This window comes from Oreochromis aureus, linkage group 7 (assembly GCF_013358895.1).
Source record: "Oreochromis aureus strain Israel breed Guangdong linkage group 7, ZZ_aureus, whole genome shotgun sequence".
NCBI lineage: Eukaryota > Metazoa > Chordata > Actinopteri > Cichliformes > Cichlidae > Oreochromis > Oreochromis aureus.
The window spans coordinates 63,240,547-63,266,801 of record NC_052948.1 but is presented as its reverse complement, the minus strand read 5'-3'; the positions used below and the strand labels follow the sequence as shown (position 1 = coordinate 63,266,801).

The 26,255-nt window shown below is 43.5% G+C and overlaps 2 protein-coding genes and 1 long non-coding RNA gene across 4 annotated transcripts; 2 read left to right on the top strand and 1 right to left on the bottom strand.

Annotated features, from left to right (window-relative positions):
- Positions 1-1,797: 1,797 nt before the first annotated feature.
- Positions 1,798-7,280, top strand: LOC120441153. The gene is made up of 2 exons (XR_005613830.1): positions 1,798-4,565; positions 4,645-7,280. It is a non-coding gene; the product is annotated as an uncharacterized LOC120441153 (long non-coding RNA).
- Positions 5,050-21,587, bottom strand: gan (gigaxonin). 2 transcript variants are annotated; one of them, XR_005613829.1, is made up of 14 exons: positions 21,374-21,587; positions 20,494-20,717; positions 20,252-20,366; positions 19,809-20,159; positions 19,521-19,589; positions 18,612-18,763; positions 15,477-15,598; positions 15,251-15,363; positions 14,108-14,257; positions 12,390-12,526; positions 10,830-10,964; positions 9,636-9,745; positions 9,316-9,547; positions 5,050-7,192 (listed from the first exon to the last, which is right to left on the bottom strand). XR_005613829.1 is itself a non-coding variant. In XM_031737993.2 (13 exons), exons 2-13 carry the CDS (start codon positions 20,676-20,678, stop codon positions 9,375-9,377), a joined length of 1,812 nt encoding a protein of 603 aa, XP_031593853.1. In that variant the 5' UTR covers positions 20,679-20,717; positions 21,374-21,586; the 3' UTR covers positions 5,050-9,374. The 2 variants fall into 2 exon arrangements, 1 of the variants encoding a protein (XP_031593853.1); XM_031737993.2 differs by having other exon boundaries at positions 5,050-9,547; positions 21,374-21,586.
- Positions 21,588-21,938: 351 nt separating this feature from the next.
- acd (ACD shelterin complex subunit and telomerase recruitment factor) lies at positions 21,939-25,099 on the top strand. The gene is made up of 2 exons (XM_031737988.2): positions 21,939-22,170; positions 22,354-25,099. The coding sequence occupies exon 2, from the start codon at positions 22,629-22,631 to the stop codon at positions 24,297-24,299; it is 1,671 nt and encodes a 556-aa protein (XP_031593848.1). The 5' UTR covers positions 21,939-22,170; positions 22,354-22,628; the 3' UTR covers positions 24,300-25,099.
- The last annotated feature ends 1,156 nt before the right edge of the window (positions 25,100-26,255 follow it).

The following is a 26,255-nucleotide window of genomic DNA, read 5'->3' as shown; positions in this document are numbered from 1 at the left end:
ATACCAGTCCTGCTGCTGGGTTGATGGCCTTCTACGGCCCATCTCCCATTATCTCTCCCAAACTCTTGAGGCTATGGAAGCCCATTTCTGCCACTAAAAAACAACAACAAAAGTATCCATAACTCAAAATTTCGAGTTACTTTTAACTCGAAATTTTGAGAAAATAACTCGAAATTTTGAGTTATGGATACTTTTTTTTCTTTAGTGGCGAAAACGGGCTTCCATATGAGGCTGTTCTGCAAGACATAGCAAACTTTGCATGATCTTATAAAAGTCTACTGTCTACTGGCTATGATATGACAAAGACACTGACAAAAAAGTAAAATTAGAGAAACATGAGTGAGGAGATTCAAGATGAGAGCAATGGTACGTGGAGACCACTTGCAAAACTATCACCTGTTGGATGTTGTTTTATTGTTGCTTCTCCAATGCACATATGTGTCTGTGTCGGTTCTCAGTCATCCAGGTCAGGTAGTCTTGAGAGTTTACAAAAAGACAACTTCCAGTTATTGTTGTTTATCAAGTGTTCCCTTTTTTGAGAAGCCTAGAATAAATAGACTTTTTAAAATGAAAGTCGAGCCCTGGTATTCGCAGGGGTTAGGGACCAAAACCGTGAACACGTGAGACCTCTCTAAAAATGCTCAAAACTGCCTATTTTAACAGTTCAAACACAAAATATACCTTAAGCTATCATCCTAAAACACTTTGCAAATGCCAGCCAATAGGGTGTAAGTAGCATTGTGCCTATTTCAGCTTCCCAAAGCTGCATTTTCTTTCCTGGAAGCTTTGTGTTTCGAATTTCCACATAATTTTTAAAGAAAAAAAACATTTTATTGCTATTTTACTGTGTTTACATTAATATTAATATTTGAAAATGAGTAAATAATGATTTTTATCATTCAAAAATGTATTTAGTCATAAAAAATAAAATGAAAATAACCAGCAAATACTTCAGATATGCTGTATGAAAAAAAATTGCCAATAGGTGAATTTCCCGCAAATAATTTTTTTCCACAGAAAAATCAACAAATAGGCTGTGGTCAACTGTACATTCATGAAACGTCACACCTTACGCCCCAGCAGAATGACTAACAACAGGAATACGTCCATGTAATGCTGCAGCCGTCAGAGGATATGGTATACCTTTGGTTTTACTCTCGTCCATCAAAAAACCCGCCAGAGCGGTTTGGACCCCGACAGGTTTATTTTGGATCACAAAGATCAACTTGCCACAACTTGCCAAAGTCCGTCTTAGATGTCTCATCCAAGCGGATGTTGAACAATACGAGCCCCCGGAGTCATGCCTTCCACTTGAAGAGCCACTGCTTCCAGTCACCATGACTCATGTTTCCACTTACTCACATACACAGGTGGGTCATAAAAAATGCTTCCCAGGTAGATGCTTTACATTGTGGCAATGGCTGATTTTCCTAACCCTCTGTGCATTTCAGCTCTGTTACCTGTTTAGTCATATTCATGGCAGAACTTCCACCCACAGAGGCTGTTTATCTGTGTATCATACAAATCAGCAGAAAAACAAACATGTATTTGAATGACAAATACACAGGTGATGAGGGGGTGGCGATATTTATCCATCATGTGTAATCTCCCTTTGATTAAGTGTGATGTCTGTGGTTTTTCTGTGGTATTACATTCAACATCCTGAACATATCACTGACGAAAATGATGAGAAAAAAGGCATAAAAAACAGAGAGTACCAAGCCTGATTGGGCGGGTGTGTGCCACCCGCTACTTAATGACATCATGGGGCTCCAAAGTAAGAGTAACTATGCATTTATTACTGGACAGTGACAGAACTCAGGTTCAGCATTCACAAATACAAATAGATGGAATTCAAAGAGAAAACATCAGCCTATCGAGATGTAATATGATGCAAACAGACATGTTAAAACCATGAAGTTAAAATAACAACAAAGACAGAAGAGAAACGACCCCACAGAGATGCAATGTGACCACAAAGAGACACAAAGATACTAAAAGGAGCTACAAAAAACCACAAAGAGGCAGAAAGTTATTACAGACAAAGCGACACCAGACACGTCTGTGTTTTTACAAACGTGTCAGTGAGAGCAAAGGTTCAGACAGCATTTAAACTCTACCGACATACACTCGATACAGATTTTAACAAGTTTGAATTTACTGAACAAGCTATAGGCAACACCTCGACTGTGCAAGCGTATACCTGGAAAAAAAAGATGTTAGATGTCCTAAAAATGTGGGAAACAACCATTTATTTCATCTCTCAAACACTTTAGGTCAAAGGGGATCACATTTTCATATATACACAGGGAACAGAAACCCCCAAAGGTTTGGACATGAGCAAACTTTATAAAGATTGGAACATGCACTCCCCAGATACTTTATTATGAACACATTGCTAGTGCTGGGCTGGATGCCTTTGTTCATTCAGAACTGCCTCAATTCTTCACAGCACAGATTCAAGGTGGTGGACCCTCAGAGATTCTGGTCCGTGTTGACGTGACGGCATCACACAGTTGCTGCAGATTTGTCGGCTGCACATCCACGATGGGAATCTCACATTCCACCACATCCCAAAGGCGCTGCGCTAGGTTGAGATCTGGTGACTGTGGAGGCCATTGGAGTGCAGAGAACTGGTTCAAGAAACCAATTTTGAGATGATTTGAGCTTTGTGACGCTGTGTGCTGGACGCAGCCATCAGAAGATGGGTACAGTGTGGTCATAAAGGGATGGACATGGTGAGCAATAATACTCAGGCATGCTGTGGCATTTAAATTATGCTCATTTATTTCTGAGGGGCCCAAAGCAGGCCAAGAAAATATCCCCCACCAATCTGAAGCACAGTTGTGCTGTGTGTGGGCCTCCGCACCTGTGTGAAATGTAGGGCGGCTCACATCTATAATGTGGGCATATTGTGGGTACACCATGGGCCCTCACTGTGGGCCTCTCTCTGCTTAGTGTGGGCTGTCCACACTAAACTGTCAGCGTGGTTCATATTTCACACCTGTACTGGGCCCTATTGGGGTCTGTTCATACCCTGAGTGGGCTTTTTGCAGGGTTTTCACCCAGAATTATCGCTCACTGGATATTTCTCTTTCTCAGATAACTCTACACGTGATTAATTAGATCAGCAGTTTCTGAACCACTCAGCCCATCTAGCACCAACAATCATGTCAGGTTAAAAGTCACTGAGATTACTTCTCTTCCCCATTCTGATAGGAGGTTTAATCTTGAAATGTGAGTTGTTGCAATGTGATTGGCTGATTAGATAATTGCATGGTGTACCTAACAAAGCGACTAGTGAGTTCTTATGAAGGAGAAAAGCTGTTAAAAGAGAGAGCAGGAGCTTAAAATCTCTTCCCAAAGGTCCCAAACCACAACGCCTACCTCAGTAACACCTCTGAGGTTTACACATGCTTCCGCTGGGTCATCTCACCTTTCTTGGAGAGACCCCGCCCCCACCCCCACTGCCAACAGTGCCCCAAAAGGAAAGTCCTTCCTGTTGCAACACCTCGGGCCCTCCAGTGAGTGTTGTTCAGGAGACGAGTTATAACAGGCAGCGTTATCTGTAGTTGTATTGGAAAAAAACAAAAGGCAAAGGAAATGATGCAAGTTCCATCAAGGATGAAGTCTGTCATACAGACTCGGCAATAATGAAAAAAATCTTGAAATAATATCTGACGACATTAACTGTTTCCACTTAAATCCCATTAACTGTTTTTGGAATTACAGTCATTCTGTGCCTCTCACTGCATTTAGGATCTTTTTTTCCCCAATGCCTGAAAAAGATGCTCTTACTAGGTTGATATCCGGTTTCTCACTTGGCCATGGAAGACTATCCCATTTCTCTGGAAATTCACAGTAATTACAGATTACGTTTTTCTTTTTAACTTTTTCATAATCAAAATGTAATTTTTCCCCACCTAAATTAAACTAGCCCTGCTGGTACCAATAGTTGAGATTCATTGGCCTGATGAAATAACAGAATGTAAAGTTGGGGAGTTTACTATAAAATGCAGTCGTGTGTAAGTTTTGCTGAAGCACATTAAACAGAGGCTCTGAGGTCACGCATGTCATTTCCTGCATATTTTTGTGCATCAACTTCTACCTTTTCTTCATTAGCATCCAGGTGTAAGTTGTGGAGGCAGCAATTCTAAGCAGAGATACCCAGACCTGCCTCTCCTCAGCCACTTCCTCCAGCTCTTCTTGGGGGACGCCAGGCCATTCCCAAGAGGCACGAGCCCCCCAGTGTGTCCTGGTCTACCCAGGGGTCTCCTCCCAGGTGGACATGCCTGAAACAGCTCACCTTCTAGTTGCCCCTGAAGGCATCGCAGTCAGATGTAGCGGGCCTACTTTGAGCTCATTTCCAAGACTATTACCCACGATCTTCTTCAGTCATTAATCACAGCTCGTGGCCATCGGTCAAGCAGTAAATCAACAGCTTTGCTTTCATGCTCAACTTTTGGTGCAGCATCCACATTATGAGACCCTCCACCTTTTGGCTGCGATTCTAAGCAGAGCTGCCGAAAGAGAGCTTCCCCGAGTAGCAACTGAACAGAACACTGGTAAGTAAAGCAGCGAGGCTCTGCAGATTTTCTGTGCTGCTGTCAAATAATAATTCCCAGCATTTCTCCGCTGAATCAGCACATTTGCAGGCATGATTCACCCTCCCGTCCTCCTTGGTGCTTGTTTGTACTGAGAACCCTCACGAACGGAATGTGGACAACTTTGTGCAAATTGGAGCACGTCACACACGTCTGTGTTTTGGAAATGAACTTTAGTGCATCGTGTACATCTCGAGTAAGAAAACTTGGTCAGGCACAGATCGGATACCAAACAGGAAAAAACACCAGCCTTTTAATACCAATGCAAATACTCTGAATGTGCTATTGAGCAATGCAGTCAACCTAAACAATAAAAAGTGTTATTAAGGAGCTTTCAGCATCTCTTTGCATGGTACAAAATGAGCAGCAGGAAAGTGACTAAGCATGTCGCTCTCTCTGGAGGCTGAAATAAAATAGAGAAGCAAATGAGACAAAAACATACAGCTTGACCACCGACTGTTTTAATTCCTCTGACGTAAATGAATGACACTCATGGGAAACATCTTACAAAACTTCCTCATGCACCAGTTACAAAAGTACAAACTGAAACAAGACTCCCTCTTTCTTTCACAACACAGCTTTGGTTGAAGCTGGGTTATTTTCAGGTTAGACCGCCATTATTTTCCCTTATAATGTTTTCCAGCACATCACAACAAAGACAGTCACGAGGTGCAAACACGTGATAGCGAGTGCCGTTTAGTACACGGAGCAGCTTGGAAACCATATGATTTACTGTAAATGTTAAGACACACTGGAATGTTACACGACAAGAATAAGGAAGCAGACCAGGAATTCCTTTCATATTCAGCCGGGCTGTCATATCAGAGCTTTCTGTCCAATTATGGCCATTTTATGAATTTCAGATAGTGAATAAAAAACCAACAAAAAAACATGAGTCAGATGATGAAAGTCAGACGGTTTAAAAACCTCTGTCAGCTCCGTCTTTCCTCACATCTACACAGGCAGAAACTTTAACGACCCACGCGGCCACAACAGGACCATTTACGTGAAACTCCAGGTCGAAATAAACCCGTGTTTTTTCTTTAACCCCACTGATGTCAACAATCCATTTACAGCACAAATCACAAACTGTTTCATTGTAGTTGTTGCTTCATATTCGTCTGTGTGCCTCACAGCCTGTTGCACCAGCTGTGTTTAGGTTTGCACATTTCCTGCAATTTCTTTTAGCGATTTTGCAATTAGCTACAGTCATGGTAACGAGAAAGCACACCCTCTATCACTTCTTAAGTTTTAAATATCAGGAGATAAAAGTCATTTGCTCCTTATCGGGTTCTAAAATTTCGTAAATCCAACTCAGATAAACTACAATAGACGACGTTCAGACAATGAGTCATTGTTTATTTCACAGAAACTAAACCCTGAGGCAGAAGCAGCGTGTGAAACACTAGATGCACCCTCACTGCTTCCATAGGAACTAAGCGGTTTAGCAGCCTGGTGCTGAGAGTCAGATGCACTCGATTAACTGATCATCAGCAAGTGTGCAAACTTTGGCAGTTTGCTCGTCTCTTAACATAATACCAAGGAGGAAAGACATCAGCAGACAAGGCTTGTGAGGTCAGCCTGGGCTGGTTTCCTCTTATCTGTGTTTATATGTGTAAAAGCCACAACCAACAGAGTGCTCGCTCTCACAGCGTCATACAAAGGATTGTCCTGAGAATCAGGACACAGTGGGGAAAAAAGGCATTATTCCCGTTTAATCTGGAATAATCTACGGAAGGAGCTGACATTGTCAGAAATGGTTGCCATGGGGGAGTTTAAGTGCATTTTAAAGGAGAAAAACTCTTTTAGTCAGTGTGACTGTTTTTAATGTAGCTCTTAATGATCTGCTGTTGCATACCATCCACACCTGTGCTCACTCGTCAGTGTGGAATATTGTATTTGCTTTTTACTTCTTACGTGTTGTAGTTGTTGTAACCTTTGTGCAGGACTCTCTTGGAAATTTGTCCAACTTTCTACAGTGAGAAAGATTATTCACAAGTGGAAGCATTCGAGATTGCTGCACATCTTAGGTTCGCAAAGCTGAAGAAAACAAGACTTCTGGAACAAATCATGAGAGCAAAGCGGAGACGTCTGTCCACAACACAGAGCGACACGTTTGGAGAAGCTAAACACTGCACCTCGTGTCTGCTGTCAGCACGGTGGTGGAGGCGTGAAGATTTGGTCTTGTTTTACAGCCACAGAAACGAGATTCACTCAAAGTCCAGACCTCAACCGGACGGAGGTGCTGCGGTGGGACGTAAAGGTGGTTCTACAAGCTGCTGAATCACGGCGTGTCTTTAGGATTTCACACACTGCTTCTGCATTGTGGCTTAGATTTAGTTAAATAATGACACGATGTAATGTGCCCTGTGCGGTTGTTCATCTGGGGCTGTGTTTAAATCATTTTAATGTGAGTTTTATGACGTTCTCAGTCACCCAGGTCATGGTAGTCTGAGGAGCTTGGACTTCTTTAAATTTCCTGAAGCTGTTTCACCTCTGATCCAAGAAGCTTCTTCAGTCTTCCAAGCTCCTCAGACCACAGCTCGTAATAATGATCCACTGGCTTCATTTTCCAGCCCAGGAGGTTGCTGCTTGGTAATAATAGTAAATAAAAAGACAAACAAAAACAAAAATGAGATGATATTTTGCATACTGGAATAAATAACAAAAAAAAAACAAAAAAAAACAGGAGTGTTTTTGTTAGGTGAGCTACAAATGCTTGTGTAGCAACCTAACCAGTAACAGTGCAGCCGACAAAGGCGACCAGCTGCAACATATCAGTTTATACCACATTACCGCTTGAACTGATGCCTTTTATTTAATTTATGGTGTTGAAGTTTAAATATTTATGTTATGATAAATAATAAGCTTACAAAATAATACAGAGGTGATTCCAACTGCAGTCTAATGCAAGTTTTTGCACAAGTCTTTAAAATTTGACATTCTCGCGTCGCTTCAAATTGAAAGGGTTGTGTTTTGGCCCGGGGCGATCGGCCCTAACGCACACTGCGCTGCATGAAACGGGGCACGAGCTCCGCTTAGCGAGTGCACATTTTGTAAGCGCAGCCGCTGAGTGCAGGACAGACAGCAGCAGCTGTAACTCACACAGAACAAACGGGGTCAAGAGATGCCAAAACTGTCCTGACTGTAAAGCCAGGTCAGAGGTCACCAAAGCTGCAGCACATCCAGTAAATCACCAGTGTAACATGCTCTATTTTAGAATGGACCGGGCTCGGACCAGCTCAGATAAAAAGTGATAATCCATTAAAGAGTTTGTGCTCCAAGAGGCAAACACTAAAATCAGCACCTGGGAACATTTCTGTGAATATATGGAAATCAGGTGCCGTCACCAAAAGCAAGTCACCCGTGTTCGTGCATAGTTTGGAGGACTCGACATGGCTTTTCTACACCGTCCGAGACTCGTGCGCTGCACGGGATAGTTTTTAAAGGACACAACCGTACTGCGAGGGCTTCCGGTAACATCGAGAGTTTCCTGGAGTTTAAGAGACATTTGTGAAATCTTTGGTTGTGGATTCAGAACTGTGCTCCTACAGCTTCCTGTACAAAATCATTTTACTTCCTTCTTCTAAACTGTCAAACTGTTGTGGGATGATTAGGGTTCAGTTTAGGCACGTAACAACGAGGATCACCAATCACACAAAAATGCTGCTGAAGTGCCCATATTGTGTTTTTAGGCTGTAAAAACCAAAGTTATTCTCTCCCCACAATGGCTTTAAAACACCTTCTCATCAGTCAGTTATCTACATTACTCTGTCACAGCAGCATGGGGGTTAGTTCACCTCGGCCTCACCTAAAGACAAGAAGCAAGGTGGTGTCATGTGCATCTTGCATTAAAAGCTGATGGTAAAGGAAGGCGTGTTTGCTGGTGGGATCACCGTAACAGCAAATCTAAAAAGAGTTTTGATTAACAATTAGCATCAGCTTAGCTACCTGCCTGAAACCAGCCTGTGGCTTCACTGAACTTTAGCATGAGCACCGAGAACTCTGCATACAGTTTTTGCTGTGACCAGCACATGCCAAACAGAATATTATCCATCCACACACACGTAAAACAAACCAGCGTGTGAGGCTTAACATGCATGTGACTGGGTCAGCTGGCAAGTCTCTAATGCATTTACCAAAAAGGCAGCTGATTCCTGTTGCAACTTTTTACTTTGCTTTCATGTGTGACTCATCCTTCCCTCGTATCTCTACCACAAGGTGATGTGTGCAAAGTTATCATGAACTGGAACGTCATAACGGTGATAATAATGGGATATTTGCAGCCTTGAAATGATCTACAGTGATCCTTTAATAAAGCGGCACCACAGCGGGCCTCGCTGCCTCTGCAAAAACTGTGCAGCGTGATTTCTAGTGTAATAAAGGGGTAGTGACTGGTGTATAATGAATCCCTCACCAAGTAACCGAGAACCAGAAAACATTCAAAATGAGGAATGTCCTTTAAAAGAAAGTAGTAAAAAAAGAATCCCACACTTCAAAGAAAATAGATTTAGATAAGAAAAATGTCATAAAACCCATAAAGCTAAAAATGTGTTCAGATTAAAGTCTATCCCATTTGGTCATACAATAAATATACATCAAAAGGGTCGTGAGTATAAACCAATGAGTGGAGTCGAGATCCTCAAAGCGTAGCAACTACAGCGCTTTAGTGTTTGTATATAAACTCAGACCTACAGCAGATAGAGCGTACCAGTGTGCAAAAGTGGAGACACATGGAGCCGGGACAGAGCTGCCGGCTGCTGTCCCGGGTCAGATTCTGATCCGGAACATGCCCTGACTCAGCTGAAGGCGGAACAGTCGACAATTGGCGATGCGCAAGTTGGCACAAGCCGTTTTGGAAAGGTCGCTGGGTAACATCTGCTTGGTGCGATGCCACGTCCCGGTGGTGCGCCGGAACTCCCGGATGTAGTCAAAGTTTGTGCCTGCAACCAAAGGAAGCGGGAGGGTTACAGGATCAAACGCTGAACATCCTGAAAGCCCAGGAGAGCTTTGTTTAATGTTTTCACCGACCTGTGTCCAGGTCCCCCACCACGTAGATACTGGCTCCAATGGGCACGGCGCCGTAGACGAAGGAGGAGCTGGTCTGGATGCACAGGTTCTGGTCATCCAGGAACATCCACCTGCAGCAGAACATGTTTCTTTTCTTTTAATAATGCAATCGTAAGATTAGCCACACATACAAACTGTAAGGACAGCTCTGTTCATCAGTGCAACGATGTGCTGTAAGTTTAAAAAGTCAAGTTCAAACAGAGCGCTATCGTCCAAATACACACAGAATAAAAGCTTCAACAAGACTTTCAGCTGTCACTGGACAAAGCACGATGCCAAAAATGAAAGAAATCAGTTTAGACTTGAGAAAAATAGTTGTTGACGCTCACAAAGCAGGAAATGGATATATAAAGCTTTCATAGCGTTTCCTGGACGGGAATAGACTGCAAGAAAAACTCCACTTCTGCAGAAGAGACGCCTTCAAACCAGAACGAAGTGTGCTGAAGACAACCTGGAGAACGATTAAGCACGATTATGAGATGAAACTAGAGCCAAAGGGAGAGGCCAAAGAACACTGTCCCCACAGTGAAACACGGTGGTGGGAGTATTATGCTGTGGGGATGCTTCAGTGCTTCCGGAAGTGGGAATTTCATCAAGGTGGAATGACTCATGATGGGAGGAAAGACACGTGAAGAATTTGAAAGAAAACTTCAAGCAGTCAGTAGCAAAACTGGGTCTTGGTCATTGTTTTGTCTTCCGACACAACAAGGGAACGTTACCGACTCGCCCACACAAAGACCTGACTAGAAATCTGTGGGTCAACAGAAGACCAAGGTCCACGCTCAAAGACAATCAAATCTGGAGGAGCTTGAGAGATCCACCAAATAAGAATGGGCCGGGACCGCTCAGGAGACGTGTGTGAGACAACACGACTGCAGGATGTCGTCCAGCAAAAAGGACTATTAGCATCAGCACGAATACGTTTGACGCTGGTAGTTTCTGTGAAATCTTTTCGGTCCTGTGTGCAAATTAAATAATGGAATGCATTCAAAATAAAACAGTTTTAAAAATTCCTTGCTCTGTTTAACAGCATTTGGGAAAGCGCTGAAATATGACAGCACTTCAATGCAAATGCCTGGCACAGACACGTGCGCCAGTACAGTTTACGTCACTGTGGCTGCGTCTGTGGTTTTAACGTTTCAGTCGGCGACTCACCTCCTCATCTCATCATGGTAGAACTCAGACTTGCAGGTCGTCATTTGTCTTTGCTCGGGGTTGTCGTTCTCTTGGCTTCTGACTCCACCGAACACGTAAAGCTCCTGACCGACGCCGCACGCCACCGAGCCAAACCTGAGCAGCACAGATTGAGAGTTTAACAGCAAAGCGGGCACATCGCTATGCAATGATTAGGAGTTTAACAATTCATTTAAGGATAATAAGTAACAAGTAAACTAGGGTCATACGGGAGATCGCTTCCCTTAAATGGGAGTTTTTCCTTCCCACTCTCACCAAGTGCTGGCTCAGAGCGTCATCTCATTGCTGGTCTTTACCTTACAAATGTAAAGCGCTGATATTTCACTGTATAAATAAAACTGAATTGATCTGAATTGAATAATTAACGCTATAAAAAGGATGCATGTGACCACGTACACCCTGTGAAGCCTCAAGGACCTCTGTTCAAGAATACAGAAACACTGCTTCTCTCCACAACTCGAGGATTTATGGTCGTCTGTTTTTAACCACTGAATAAGTTCTGTAGTTAACTTTACTGACGTTCTGAGGAAGGTGGGAGACCAATGTGGTTTTAGCGCAGTGACACTGGGTACGTGCCATCGGTGCCTTTTGGAGCATTTTTAATGAGACAAATAACCTGGCTTGCCTTGAACAGCTTGCTAACATTAGCTGACAGCTTAATACTCGACCCTCACTCAGCTTTAGGATGAATATTTATGTCATCTCATCTTATATAGAACCAAATGGTGGCAGGTAAAAGTTTGAGGATTTAAACACCGTAAACTCATGGTTCATATTGCAGAGGCCTGGTCCAGCTCTTGAAATACATTTATTTGATTTATTCGTTTGCCTTTTAGCATTTTTGAGTTGAATTTCAGTGCAATGCCACGGCTGTGAGAGGGCTGGATTCTGAACATACTGTGGGCAAAAGCACATTTGCAGCAGTGGTGCTTAAAAAGTACAGAAAAACCAATAAGGAAACTCTGCAGACGCCCACAGAGAAGAAAAAAAACCTCATAACAGCGCATAATGAAACCAAAACCTGTGGACGGATGAAATCCACATGAGTAGCACAGACGGGTCTAGCATGCTTGGTGTGGATTCAGCGATACGAAAGAGAAGGTGTAACACAACAATGAAAAGTAACGCACAATAAAAACCACATTGTTAAATGTTCCTTTACAGGTTCAGCTCTGACTGCGCCGTATGACTCAACAGCTACACTTGCTGAGCAAGATGCTGTGAAGTCAGTGAAGCTGTGATGTTAGATAAAGTTAGTCAAACTGAAAATAAAACTCTCAGATTGGGGAGAATGACAGTGACCATAGAGCTGCGTTTCATTTCCTGTTGTGCAACACAAACTAGTCCAAATTAAAGCAACGACACTGAAGTTAAATGTTAAGTGTTGCACAGCAAGTGTGCGTGCAGCGAGAGAAAAAAATCCCCAAACAAGCTGACTGCAAAGAAAAAAAATACGTCAGGACTGTGAGGAAACACCAGCTTTAACGTTTTAAGATCACAGACAGCAGAGGCTGTGCTTACCTTCGCTCTTTCAGAGGACACAGCCCCGTCCACTGCTGGGTTTTGGGGTCAAAGCATTCAACAGAGTCAAAAAGCTTCCCGTAGGAGCCCCCACCAATGGCATAGACCTTCTTATTCATGGAGGCGTAGCAGCCGACCTGAAGGAGAAGATGGAGACGATCGTACAAATCAGACGAGGTCAAAGCCTCGTCCAGCCGTCGAGCTAACCAAATATTTCTGTCACTGATTTTATGTTGTTGTTTTTTTTACATTTCAGAACAATGAGAGCTGTTCTGCTGAAGTTACTGCTGAAGACAGGGTCATACCAGACCACCAACATCCAGTCATTAATCTAAGGCGAATCAAAGGAGATCTGTGTATCTTTGTGTTGAACCCATGTATGGATACAGCTGCCTAACCAAATCCCCAAATCCCAAACACACACTTTAAAAATATAAATAAATTTGTCCAGAATCAGTCGGTGACATAACTGCAGCTCATCTTTTATATACAGTTTATAGACAAATCCTGTTACTCAGAGTTTGACATTCAGTCATCAAACTGACATCCATCAGTTTGAGTTGAATTCCAGCTTGAGCAATCACTCACTGACGTACACGAGTGACGAGTTCCAAGCTCTCCTGATGGTACAGCATTCCCAACTGGAATATGGGTCAAATTCCAGCCTATTCCAAAAATAGCTAAACACTGAGTCCAGGATACATAAATAGGGGCATTGTGCTGGGAATTCTAGCGCTGACGTGACTGAAAACATTCACAACCCATCCAAGCTAAATCTGAGACGTGTCGTCCTTTTCTTAGTTAATTTGCACTTACGTATTTGACTCATTTCTGTGTAAATTTTTCATCTTTTCTCTTTTTCTGGTCCTTCCTTCAAATTTAACAAGAAGTTGACCTCATGCAGCTCTCTGATTGGTGGTTTCAGACTCTCTCCGACCTCGTGTAAGATGACAAATTGTTGACGTTGTCACCCATCATTAACACTCAGCAGCCAGTTAGCTTCCGGTTCTGCAGAACAGATGAGCGCAGATGGAAAAGCTGTAGAAATCCTTAGAAAACGAACTACTGATAACGGACCCACACCCAACTCACTAAAAGTATCGATTCGATCTGCCGCACCGCTTCAGCAAACCCTGCTGGTGCTGTGTGGAAAATCACGTGTCCAACGGCTTTTTGTATTCCTGCATTACTGACCATAAAGCACATTTAGACATCTTTTCCACCAAGTGGTCTACAATTATTTTATGGCGTTATTCTGATAGTTTTCATGGCGGGATGACATGCAGCAAAAATCCACAATAGAACCTGACCCTGGACAGTTACAGGGTAGCAGCTTAGACCCTCAGTTGTTTCTGTATTTACTTTATTCTTATGTTTGTACAACATTTACTTTTTGTCCTGCTTTTATTTATGCAATTTACTGACTGTTGATTTTATGTTTATTTGTTCAACACTTACGTCAACATTTATTTATTTTAATGTCTGTTTTTATTTTATTTGATACTATTTTGATATTTTATATATCTAAAGGCATTTTTAAGAATCAAAATGTGGTTTTAGTTTCAGGGTTACAGTTAGGTTATGGTTAGGTTTAGGCATTCATTTTTCGGTGGTTAGGGTAAGGGGCTAGGGAAAGCATTATGTCAATTAGATGTCCCCACAAGACATGAATACCCGACGTGTGTGTGTGTGTGTGTGTATAGGTGAGGGGGGGTTACCTTGCGGATCATGGTCATACTGGTCTGCATTTTCCAGGTATTGAAATAGGGGTCGAACACCTCGACAGTGATCAGCCCCAGCTCTTCACTCTCTCCACCAAGAACATAGATCAGACCATCCAGCTCCACCACGCCGAAGTTCTGACGAGCCTGAGAACGTCAGCGGATGTTAATATAATCAACCACCACCGCCAACAACATCCCCCACGCTCAGCTGTACGCTCAGCCACACACAAACACCCACCTGGGGTCTCTGGGTGTTTCCATGTCTGAGTTCCAAGTTCAGACGTTTCATAAGTGCAAAGCACAACTGGGCACAGCTGGGCGATCTGTGGCCCGGTTTGTTTGCAAAGGGAGACTTGAGTTTAAATCAGATGCACTGTTAGAGCATACCAAAACCACGAAGAGTACCGCTGGTGACGTCAGTTTTTCAAACAGCTGTTTGTCTGTGTGTCAACACAAACGCAGCAGTGGGGTCAGACCCCATGACTGGCTTGAAGTGTATTATTTATTATATTGTTTTCAGACTGTGTGCAGTGCTCCTGTGCCAAATTCATCTCGGTGCAGCAGCTTTAATAAGCCGATGATCTGCTGGTGGAGCTCTGCCGGGGTCTTTCCCCTAACTTCACCTTCCATTATTCCTTTTTTTTTTTAAATAAATAAACAGCACTTAATAACTGTGACATATATTAAATGACATGTTTCCACCAGCTACTTCATATCAGGAACTTAATAATAACAGCAAACTTTTATTAGTGAATGACATCACTTTTCTGGAGATTTATCGTGTGCTCTGTGTATCATCTGCCTTTAACCCTTCAGCTGTCAGGAATTTTTGCAACACTGCTGACACCTGATGGCCATGAAGTCAAATATAAAACAATATGGCAGCAACATGTCTGCTCTAAGCATAGCTAAGCAGCAGAAATGATGGTTTCATACATGTTTAGTGTCTATCTGACAAAAAAGCACTGAGCAGAAGGAGAGTGTATCATATATCGTTTGGAAATACTGCATTCTGTTATTTTTAATACAGCATCCCTATTTTGCACTTTTTTTGCACACTCACACAGGAGTTTATTTCTGCCGTTTATCTGTTTATGGGTGTCCATGAATAACTGTTTCAGAAACATGTGATCGTACCTGTAGCATTGGGGGAATCGGGCTCCAGGTGTTGGAGTCGGGGTCATATTTCTCTCCACTGGCCAGGACTGTGTTGTGTTCATCTGTTCCACCCATCACGAACAGAAACCCCCCTGACCAACAGAGACAGCCTTACTATGACACACCTGCTAATGTCTTTTACTGAACACAAAGCGTTTTGTTACAGACATGTTTGTGGATCACAGGTGCGGTGGACTGCACTGACCGGCAGCGACCAACCCGTGGCCGAGGCGGGCGACGCTCATTGGCTCCAACTCTATCCAGGCCTGCCTGTTGGCGTCATACAGAGGACACATGCAGCGTGTCGCAGCTGTCGGCTTCCTGGTTCTGCACGGAATGAAAGCATCAGATCAGACAAAAAGTTGTTTTCCCATCACTCTGATCAGACAGGATGTGAGTCGGCCTTCCCGGTACTTTTACTGAAGACCAAGTGCACACAGGAGACACCTTTAAAGCTGCCTGCCTGTAGATGACCTGCTCTACCTCCTCAGTTACAGCCACGATGCACTTTGTTGGCCTTTTGCAACACAAACAACTGATTGTGTTGCATAAGGCCAACAAAGTGAAAACTACAAAACAATACAGCTTTTAAATAGGCTCTTAGGAGAAAGCCTTTAGAAATCAACTAACGAGAACACACTAGATCTTCTTGTTTTGAAGCCAGAAAGATCTGTTGCAGAGTAATTGTAGCTCCAGTACTAGAAATAAAGAATGACCTCACAGTCATTTTCTCTTTCTCCCTGTACAAGTTACAGTAATCTGTATTTACTTTCATTACCTCTGACATAGTTTTCGGGGAAGCAGACAAACAGTAAGTATTTGTATCTACTTATATAAATACAAGTAGATATAAATCTCCCAAATCCTCACGCTGGATTTGGGAAGGTTGTCAGGTTTATATTGTTGGATTGTCATTTATGCTTAGAAATATATAATCAATTGTATAATGATAGAGGTCTGATCCTTAGTAGTCTGCAAAGACTCTGTGTGCCTTCCAGAGTGTTCTGGCATGCACACACATCCTAAGGTCATGAGAGAGGTCGTACCTTCTCTTCCTGATTTATGGTATAGGAGGACACCTGCTCTGTATCTGTTTAAGTATAAGAGCCCTTTGTTAGGTGGACCGCTGGACTCCTGGTACCGGCTTTTTAAGGAGGCGTTCACAGGGTCATATCTTGACACACACACACGCGCATACCTACACGACACACAGACGGTACTCTTTGTACACATGTATGCTTGTGTAAGATGTCATATGTTAATGAACCTATGCATATTCATGTAACCACAATAAAGAGCAGTGCTACGGGGGAGCTCACTGAGAGTGACTGGGGTTCGAGCGGCAGGAACAGCGCTCCTCTCAGGCATCTCCCTCGTGCACGAGATCACACAAAGAGTTCTGGTGACTTGCATCTTGCTTTTGCCATTGTAGTAGAATGTCTCTGATTGTTCCAGCGATGAGGTTGTGCCTAGACAACCCTATCATTGGTTTTACATCAGATCCCCTTCCTGACACAATCCCAAAGGGCCATGCGTCAGATGCAGATGGAATTGAACCATCAACCCTTTGAATGTGCTAACCACTACACTATAGAGCAGGGGTGTCGAACTCCAGGCCTCGAGGGCCGGTGTCCCTGCAGGTTTTAGATCTCACCCTGGGTCAGCACACCTGAATCAAATGATTAGTTCATTACCAGGCCTCTGGAGAACTGCAAGACATGTTGAGGAGGTCATTTAGCCTTTAAATCAGCTGTGTTGGATCAAGGACACATCTAAAACCTGCAGGACACCGGCCCTCGAGGCCTGGAGTTCGACACCTGTGCTATAGAGCCACACACAAAATATTAAGGAGGAGTTAACCCTGCAAAGCCCGAAGCATTAAATAACTGCCAGAAAAGTCTAACTTTTTGAAGCTGGAGTGTTTATTTCACCTTCAGCGTCACCGCACTCATCACACTCCGGACACAACCTGTTCCAACTCCTCCCCTCTAGTAGGCGCTGCAGAGCGCTGTATCAAGCAGACATTTGTACTGTTTTTATTCCCACATTCACTCTGATCATCCATCATTGCAGCAGCACTGATGTCGTACTGATTAGGGATTTTTTAGGAAAAAAGAAAAAAAGTCACAACAAAATTGTCTTATCAGATATATTAGCTTCCTTAAGTATCTGAGCTTTTAAGTATGAAATAAAAAAAACTGCATCAATCCACCGTAACTCCACCATGACCTGAACTAAACTCAGCTAAGATGGTTTGGTTACAGGACAGAGTGAAGCATGCTGTGAGACTTCAGCAGCATTCAAAGTTCAAAGGTGATAACTGAATCTCAAAGTCTACGTCATCTGCTCTGTTTCCATGCTGCGTCAGTCATGATAACATCTGAAGGACACAGCATACAAACAAGCTTCTGCTGCAGTGATCAGCTCAGTTTTACTACTTCAATCTTTTTTTCCCTCCGTCAGCTGTTTTTATTTTCCTTCCAACAAGTGCTGATATAACCCCCCACCCCCACCTATCCAGGTTGTAGCTGTGAAATGGTCATCCATTCATTCTGACTGTGTCTGAATTTTGTCCCAGGCTATCTTTGTTGAAAATCTCTCACTGTGACACATGGAACCAACAATTCACAGTCAGAGGCAAAAATACTGTCATGGTTATTTCACATGAGTCATTCTTCCAGAATGGCACAAAATTACTCAATTTACACTCGGGTTAAGGCCGGTTAGTTAAGGTGTACTTCAGTTTTGATGTCTTCAGCCGACACTGAAGAATACAGTACAATAAATAAAGCTTATACCTGGTAATGTATTTGCATCCGAAATAAATGTATGAAATAAACTTCTGTTTCTTTGCACGAAGCCCAAACAGAACTAAACAAAGTCTCCAAAAGTTGAATCTGTTCATCTGGACGTAGCGTTTTGTGGGAGAAACGTTTCGTCACTCATCCAAGTGACTTCTTCAGTCTCAGCTGACTGCAGGTTTCCCCAAACCTTATAAACAGTACATTTGCACAATGACTGAAACCAGCCCACTGAAGGAACAATGGGCTGTGAGGTCAGTTCCTTAATCATAATTATGCAAATTCCCATGACCATTGATCAACAATCACTGACCAAAACCCACTGATCAAAGAACACTGATCAATGGCCATGAGTCCCATTCACAGAGAGTTGGGGAATGGCTGCAATCACAGCATTGTAAGATGGCGAAAGATGTACCCTTAGGCCCCCTCCTCGGTTCAGAGATGGTCTTTCCCTCTTCACGTAAATGGCCTCCTTGACTCCGCCCTCAAACCAGCGTTCCTCCACTAACTAAACAAAGTTGGCGAGCGTGACTTACTTGCGATCCTCACCTCCAGCGATGACGATACACTCAGAATACCCTCTGGGTTTGAAGGCAGCGAGCATAGCCTCCCCCTGCAGCTGACCCTGTGTCAGCACCGGCTGACAGTACTCTCTGATCACCTCCCTCATCAGAGGCTCCCCCATGGCCTGATGGGATACAACGGTAGCACATAGCGAGGTTAGCTCAAAACTTATATTACATTTGCATGTTTACAGCAGACTGAGTAAGCCACAGCTGTCCCACATAAAGGTGGTAATGAGCAGTTCCTCCCACACTGGGATGTCACTAAAAGCTTTTCAGAAGAGTTTTCATGGTGAATGACTGCGTGTGAGGATCACTGGCTCACACACAGGCAGCACAGTTAAACTATCCATGTCTGCAGGTGGAGGAGATGTACCAGGTGAGGCTGAAGGAGACAAAGTGTGTGTTTCAGCCACTACACACACAGCACTCATCAGTATTCTCGGTTATTAATGCTCAGTGTTGTTAGATGATGAAAACAGGAGCCACTTTGTTCTGAAATTCTCTGCTCCCATTTGATGTTTTCTCAGATTTAAAATCATGGTTCATTTGTCAGTTAGCCTTGATAACACGGGGAGAAAGAGACTCATTGTATTCACACTTAATGTTGAAGAAAGGCGGCCTCATTCTGCATTTCAGCTGCTACAGCCTTTCACCTGAACTGTGACGCTGTCATTACAGCCAAAGGATACAGCAAACGGGATTAAAAACCTGGAATCAGAATCCTAGCTCATAAAATTGAATATACTTCCTACTTCTTGTTAAAGTTTACATGACATACATTTACATTGACACAACAGTTTTCAGTGTAAAATTCACATCCAAACACGGTCTCCCTGTGCCTGACAGTAGCAGCTGGTAAGAAATATTTAGACTGTTTACCTGCTCTCTCAGGTAGCTCAGATCCAAACCCTGCAGCCACACAGCAGACATCACTTCCTTCATGCGTACCTGCAAATTCAGATGGAATAACACTTGAGCCAGCCCTTCACAGAGTTTTATATGCATAAAAAAGAAAAGTGTTTATAGTTAGGTAGTTTAGAATTTAATAGGAAAAAAATCACTCATTGGTATTTTGATGATATGAAACTAAAGCTGGACAATGAGACGTGCCTCTGAATGCTGTATCTCTGCAAAAAAAAAAAGAGAAAATTTTCCAGTGCTACCCACCCTGCGATCATCCGGGTCATGTGCGAACCACCGCACCACAGCCTCCAGCACATGCTTCTCGTTGCCCACATTCAGCTTCTCCATGGACAGCACCTCGCAGAGCCGGTCCGGTGGCAGCTCCCTGAACTCCTCAGTCAGCGCCACGTCGCGGAAGTGCGTCTGCAGGAACTCAGTGGCGACGTAGTGCACGTGGTAGAGGCAATAGTGCAGAGAGAAGAGGCGGATACCGATGCAGTTCTCTGCAGTGATGCAGCTCTCCAAGAACTGGCAGCACAGAGACTTGAGGTCGGTCATGAGGAGAAGGTCGGATGCCTGCACCATGTCCTGGATGGTCTCTTCTCTCAGGGTGATCTGTGTGTGAGGTACATATGAACAGTCAGTGAAAGCCAAATGCTATTAGGATATCAGCAGGTCACTTCGCCTTTTAAAGGATCCCCACTCACTTCACCGCTGAAGATGTAGTCCAGGATTTGTTTCATGATGGCCATAGAGACTCCCTGCAGCTCGATTCTGTAAGTAGACCCATCTTCCTTTGGAGGGTTGTAGTTCAGCTTGGTCCTAACAGGAAGTAAAAGCAAGAATCATCTGAGCTATAGCACTGCCACTAAATAAAATTGGACACACCCTTGTTGTCCCTGGCTGGTGTTCACAAACAATCCGATCTGTGCTGGGGTGACTGACTGACCTGATGTAGGGGCTGGCAGCAGCCAGGATATTTTTCTGGACAGGAAGCTCCTCTCCGTCCACCACCAGCAGCGCATCGTGGAAACTTTGCTCCTGCCAAAAGGTGCGAAGGACTCTCAGGAGTCTCTGGGAATGTTGTGGATCCGAAACCTTCGAACCGGGCTCATTGGAGGCAGTGTCGGGCATGTCTAGGCTTGCGAAAGCCCGAGGACGCACAGCACACTCCTGCCAACATAGTGCCAAACTGAGCTTCTTCAAACAGTACCACCTAATGTTGTCGAACATACGGTGACAGTAATGCACAGTTTACGGCACTAAGTAAAAGAAAGGTGGGCCATTCTTAAAATCGAGTTTCAAAAGTCACAACACAAACTCTTCATTGTGAAACTTTTTTTTAAATAAAGGACTTCTCTGGACTGGCTAGTCCTCTGCCAGCACAGCGAGTGTAAACGGGCCGCGTTAGCAAAACCCAAACGTAGCTAACATATTATGTTTTCAGTGAATCAATTTAATGCCGAATATTATGGAAACACCCGAGGACCCATAGGATGAAAGATTTACATTTATATATGTTAGCGTTCTTGACTGCATCGAGTCTAAACTTGAACTGATATTCCTAAAAGGGGTTTGGCCAGTAAATGCTAGCATAGCACCAAAACAACCGACATGTCGATAAAGATTTCCCGTGATAAAGGAAGGACAACGCCGTCATTAACGTTTTATTTAAGTAACATCGTTATATGGTTTTAGCTAATTGTTTTTGTAAATGAAAACTGTGGAGCCATGTTTACATGGGGTTCCGCCAGGGACTGTTTACAATGCATGCAAAACCTGAGGTGTTATCCTTTCCTTTTACTGATTACAAATTTTAAGTACCTTACCTTAAGACTGGAAAATGCACTTTTCTTTTCTGGGCACAGGGCGTACCTAGACTACATGAATTACTCATACACCCTCTCTGATCACTCAGGACGAAAATTTTGGAAGTAGACGTCAATGCATGTGCTGTGCTGCATTCAAATCTTGGGAAAATGTGGGAAATATGACACCCATCTCGAATATATGTGACAATAATGGAGAACGTACAACGGAGAACATGTCTATTTATATTTCAAGCCATTATGTTTTGAAATCTTTCATAATAATGAAGAAATCATCTCGGCTGCTTTAAACAGATTTTTAAAAAAAGTTAACACAGCTGCTCGCAATGTTGTTTGGCGACACCACCTGAACGGAGCATCAGGGCGGAACGCGTGCAGTTTAAATGTGTCCAGCAACAGAACAGCTGTGAATAAAACAACCGATATAAATATGTACCTTTTGTTTCTAAAGACAAAAAACATAATACATTTCATAACCCTTCATTTTATTTTAGTTTTTACAATGTCTTTTATTTTTTCTGACTTTCGTAATGGACGCTGATTGGTCGGTTTAGAATTTACGACCACACCCATCCCCTTAATGTAACATGTTTCCACACAATAACTACGAGTTTAAAGCGCAAAAAAACTTCAGTTTGTGTAAAACTATCAGCTAGTTTTAGTGCTCGAAGGCGACTGGAACAAGGAGGCTAATGCTGGAAAGTCTTTGGAGCTATTGGCTTCATGCCTGAAAGCATAATGGCGGATGTCGTAAAACGTGGCTCATGGTCGAAAAAAAAAATCCCAGATAGAGTGATGTCAGTCAAAGTTTCTATACATATTAAAGGCATAAACTCGCTATTTTACCCGAGTATTTTCTTTGACGGTTTAATATAATTTAATATAACTAGTATAACTAATGATTAATATATATAATTCATCTTCTTGTTATCGTTCGAAATAAAAATAAAACGATTAACTTTTGCGCTTTTATGTTGAAGGAGCTGTTGATCCCTGTCGGTAACTTGACTGTCGCCGCCATGACTGTAGACACGCGCAGAGCGGGAATGCACAGAGGTTACGACGGTGATCATGTATTTAAGCTAAGCGAGTGTCCAGCTAACGTGGCTAAAATATAAGTGGCGACACTGCGAGAGACGAGTGTGTGGACTTCACCGAGTCCCTGCTAAAGTTGTCACTACAGTGAGGATGTGGTGGGAGTGTACGCCTGACTGAGTCTCGTAACTGTTCTGCGGTACGGTTTAAAACTCCAGACATGCCTCGGCTTCCGCGGAACAGACTGTCTCCGTGGATAGAGCGTCTCATCTTGAGCTACGGCAGCCAGGAGGAGGAGCAGGAGGAGGTGGGCAGCAGATTAAAGGCTCATGTCATCGGTGTGGGTCAGATGTCCCAGTCCCAGGCGGGGAACACCGAGGGCCCCACCGGGTTGCTCTTCCTGTCTGATGGGGTACTCCAGATTCCAGCCGTCCTCACGGCGCCAGCCTGGGAGCATCTGCAGGAGCAGGAGGACCGTGAGTGCTTCAGCAGCCTGCTCAACAGCACTGTTTGCATCCAGGACTACCGGCTACAGTTCCACATGGCCTCGGAACAGACTAAATGCAGGTTCTTCTTATCAGTCGGAGAACTAGCTACAACCGCAGCAGGTCCAGTTAAAGACAACACCCCCTGCTGCACCACCCTGCCCTCTGTGAGGATGAAGATCTGTAAGACATGGAGAGCTCTGCTGGGTCAGGAGGACTCTCAGAAGAGCCAGTGTGAATTTGACCTGTCCAGGCTGCTGGGAGAGTGGCAGCACGACTGTCTGCAGGCTGTGCTGGAGGACGTCAGGGAGAAGCTGACAAGGGGTCGCGCCGCGAGCCTGCAGCCCTCCAGCTCCACCTGTCACTCCACGCAGACCTGCTCTAGCACACGCTGGGATGTGGACAGGATCAGATATAAGGGACAGAAGTGTTTTGGTGTCCCTGTGAAATATCTCATCCCAGAAGAAGACTCTCAGCAGGTCCAGACTCTAAATAATGCTGCAAGCAGCACAGAGAGGATGGAGAAGGAGAATATACCGCAAGTCTGCAACCCTCCAGAGACCACACAGCCCTCTGTTGATGATGCACACTGGCAGATAACTCAGCCACCAGCTGTACAAGGAGTCTGTGCATCCAGTGACAGCTCATCTCTTCCAATGGAGGACAGCTTGCTCCATGAGGATGTGATCACAGGTGGGACTGACGGGCCTTTGTCCAACCCATGGAACATATTTTCTCCTCCTTGTATCTCCTCATCTTCCTCTGATGCATCTCCAGAAGCTACACCAAGCATCTCGCCACACCCCGCCTCTGCTGCAGAATCCAAGCCTGATCCCGCCACCAGCACGCAGCTTCCTGTCCACCTGGTGGAGTCCAGCTACTTCCCACCCTACCAGAAACAGCTGACTGCCCTCCCCACCACTGCCACTTCCTCTTCTTCAGCTTCAGGCTCCATGATTGCTGCAGAAATGGAAAAACATTGCATCCGGACAGCACCGCAGAGCCTCCCAGCTGTGGACCAAGAAAGGGAGGAGACAACTTTGACAAGACATGGAAAAGTTAAGAGAAAGCAAAGCGAGTCCACACCAGAAGCCCTCGACACCTCCACCTTGGCGGAGGACAAGGAGGCGGAGCTGAGCAGCAGTCCTCCATCGTGGCTCTTTGACACTCCGGTAGGAGGCTCCAGTGCCGAAGACGGCAGCAGTCCTAAACAGGCTTCAGGGAGTGTCCCGAGAAAAATTCCAAAGGTTCATCGCGACGGCAGGCCGTTCTCTTACTCGTACCGTGTGTGTGGACAGAATCTGCAGGACTTCAGTCGCTTCAGAGTGACTGAATCTCTGCTGCACTGGGCTGTGAAGTATCTCGTGACTCCAAAGCAGACAGACAATCCTGCAAACGTAGCGTGAGCGGGCCTAGTTTACCTCTCTTCTGTCTTTAGTTCTGTTCTGGTATTGCTTCAGTTTGTCGGTTATGATGGTGTCCTCAGACCACTCTGATGGCCATTTCTGTTTGGGATGGTTGGGTTTATCAAACGAAGGTCCACATCAACTGATGACAGAATTTACAACTTTTATTTATTTAACTTTTGTGAAGATTTCCTCATTTTCCAAGATCAAAATAAAAACCTTAAAGTGCTGGCGTTTCAGTCAGGGCTTCCTAATTTAATGAGAAACTCATTTGATTTTGGGTTGGGTTTTTTTTTTGAGCATATAAGACATCACCTTGGCTTGTAGGAAGTTAAAACTTAATTTGAACTATTTTTTTTCCCTGATATTTTGTTTAAAAATTTGCAAACAGAAGAGGTTTGCATTTCACAAAAGCACCTGACAGCAACACCACAGACACCGCACCGAAAAGAACGTTTTATCACACACAGTCAATGTTTGTTTAACAATTTTTGGTGAGCTCTACACAAATAAGAAGGTTAAATCATCAACAATACAATTACTGACCAAAATAAAGCCAAACAGCAGGTTCGTGTACACCTGAGCAGGAACGCTGAACGCTTAATCCGATGCACAGCCTTCCTGCTCGTCACACACTGTGAAACCATGCTTTTGTTTCATGCTGTGTGACGCTGTCACGGGTTAAAAATGAGTATTTTCTCAGCCTCTAGATGCTTAAATGTCCAAATAAAACACGTTTGGAGTCTCTTTTCAATCATTTGCTGTTAAACGTTCTGTAAGTGCAGAGGTTGTGGCCTTGCTCTCTTTTGTGATTTCAGACCTTTCCTGTCTGTGGTTAATGGAAATGTCACACGCTGCAATATTCAGCTGATGTTAGTTTGATGTCAGAGTCATCAGCAGCTGTTTGATTATCCATGAAAGCAAAAATGTAAAATATTTGATTGTTCCACATTTTGATAAATGAATATTTGTCACAGTTTAGTAAAAATCTGCGTTTTAAACTCTTTTTTTCCCCACAATTTTCTGTTTTGCAGACAAAATTGATAAAAGAAAAATAAAACTTGGCAGATGAATAAAAATGAATGTTTGTAGTTTTCTCCATAGAACCGCCTCATGTTAGTGTTTCAGAGCATCGTTGGAGCTGTGCTTTTGTGTTTTTTCATTGTTCAGTGTGGAAATGATTAGAGCCCAGCTTAAATGAAAATAATAAAAACAGTAGAAGCTCAGTTAGCAGCTTTATTGTCTCACCTGCAGTAGAATTCTTGGACCCAAACCTCAGTCAAAGTCGTCATATTTGTAGAAAACAAAAGACTAATAAAGCTGCATTAGTAGATATTTTCCTTTCTTTTAAACTTGGCAGCTTTTCAGTATCAATATCCAGGCTCTTATGCAGCCATATTTCATGTTCTTCATCAGTATGAAGGCTCATAAGCCTAAAAATCAGACTCGGTGTTTATTTCTGATCAAATATTCTGATTTCCTGGTTAAAGGTAAAAGAGTTGTTCTTTATTCGTCCAGGAGGTGTCGCTGAAGACCGTACTTGTTAAAGTCGAGCTGATGCAGCGGTTCAGTAATGCACACTTCAAAGCAAAAAATGTGAAGTGAACTAATCAAAACCTCACAAAGTGACTGCTAGCAGGTAGAGGAGGGAGTTCGCATTTCTCTCAGTCAAGACTAAACCTGAGTTTTTGCAGAGCTGTACCTCCTATACGTGAGTATTTACTGTCACTAAAAGAAAAGGCAAAGAAGAAAACAATGTTGCCATTGTATGGAAGTTTTAGGAACTAAACAGTTTGTGATAATAAGGAAATGAGCTCAACCAATAAATAAATAGCATATACACAACTAAGTAAGCACGATTCAGCAGCCTGTAGAACCACCTTTGACAGTAATAAACTGAAGAAATCATTTTTTGCACAATGACAGCTCACATCATCGTGGAGGAATTTTGGTCCA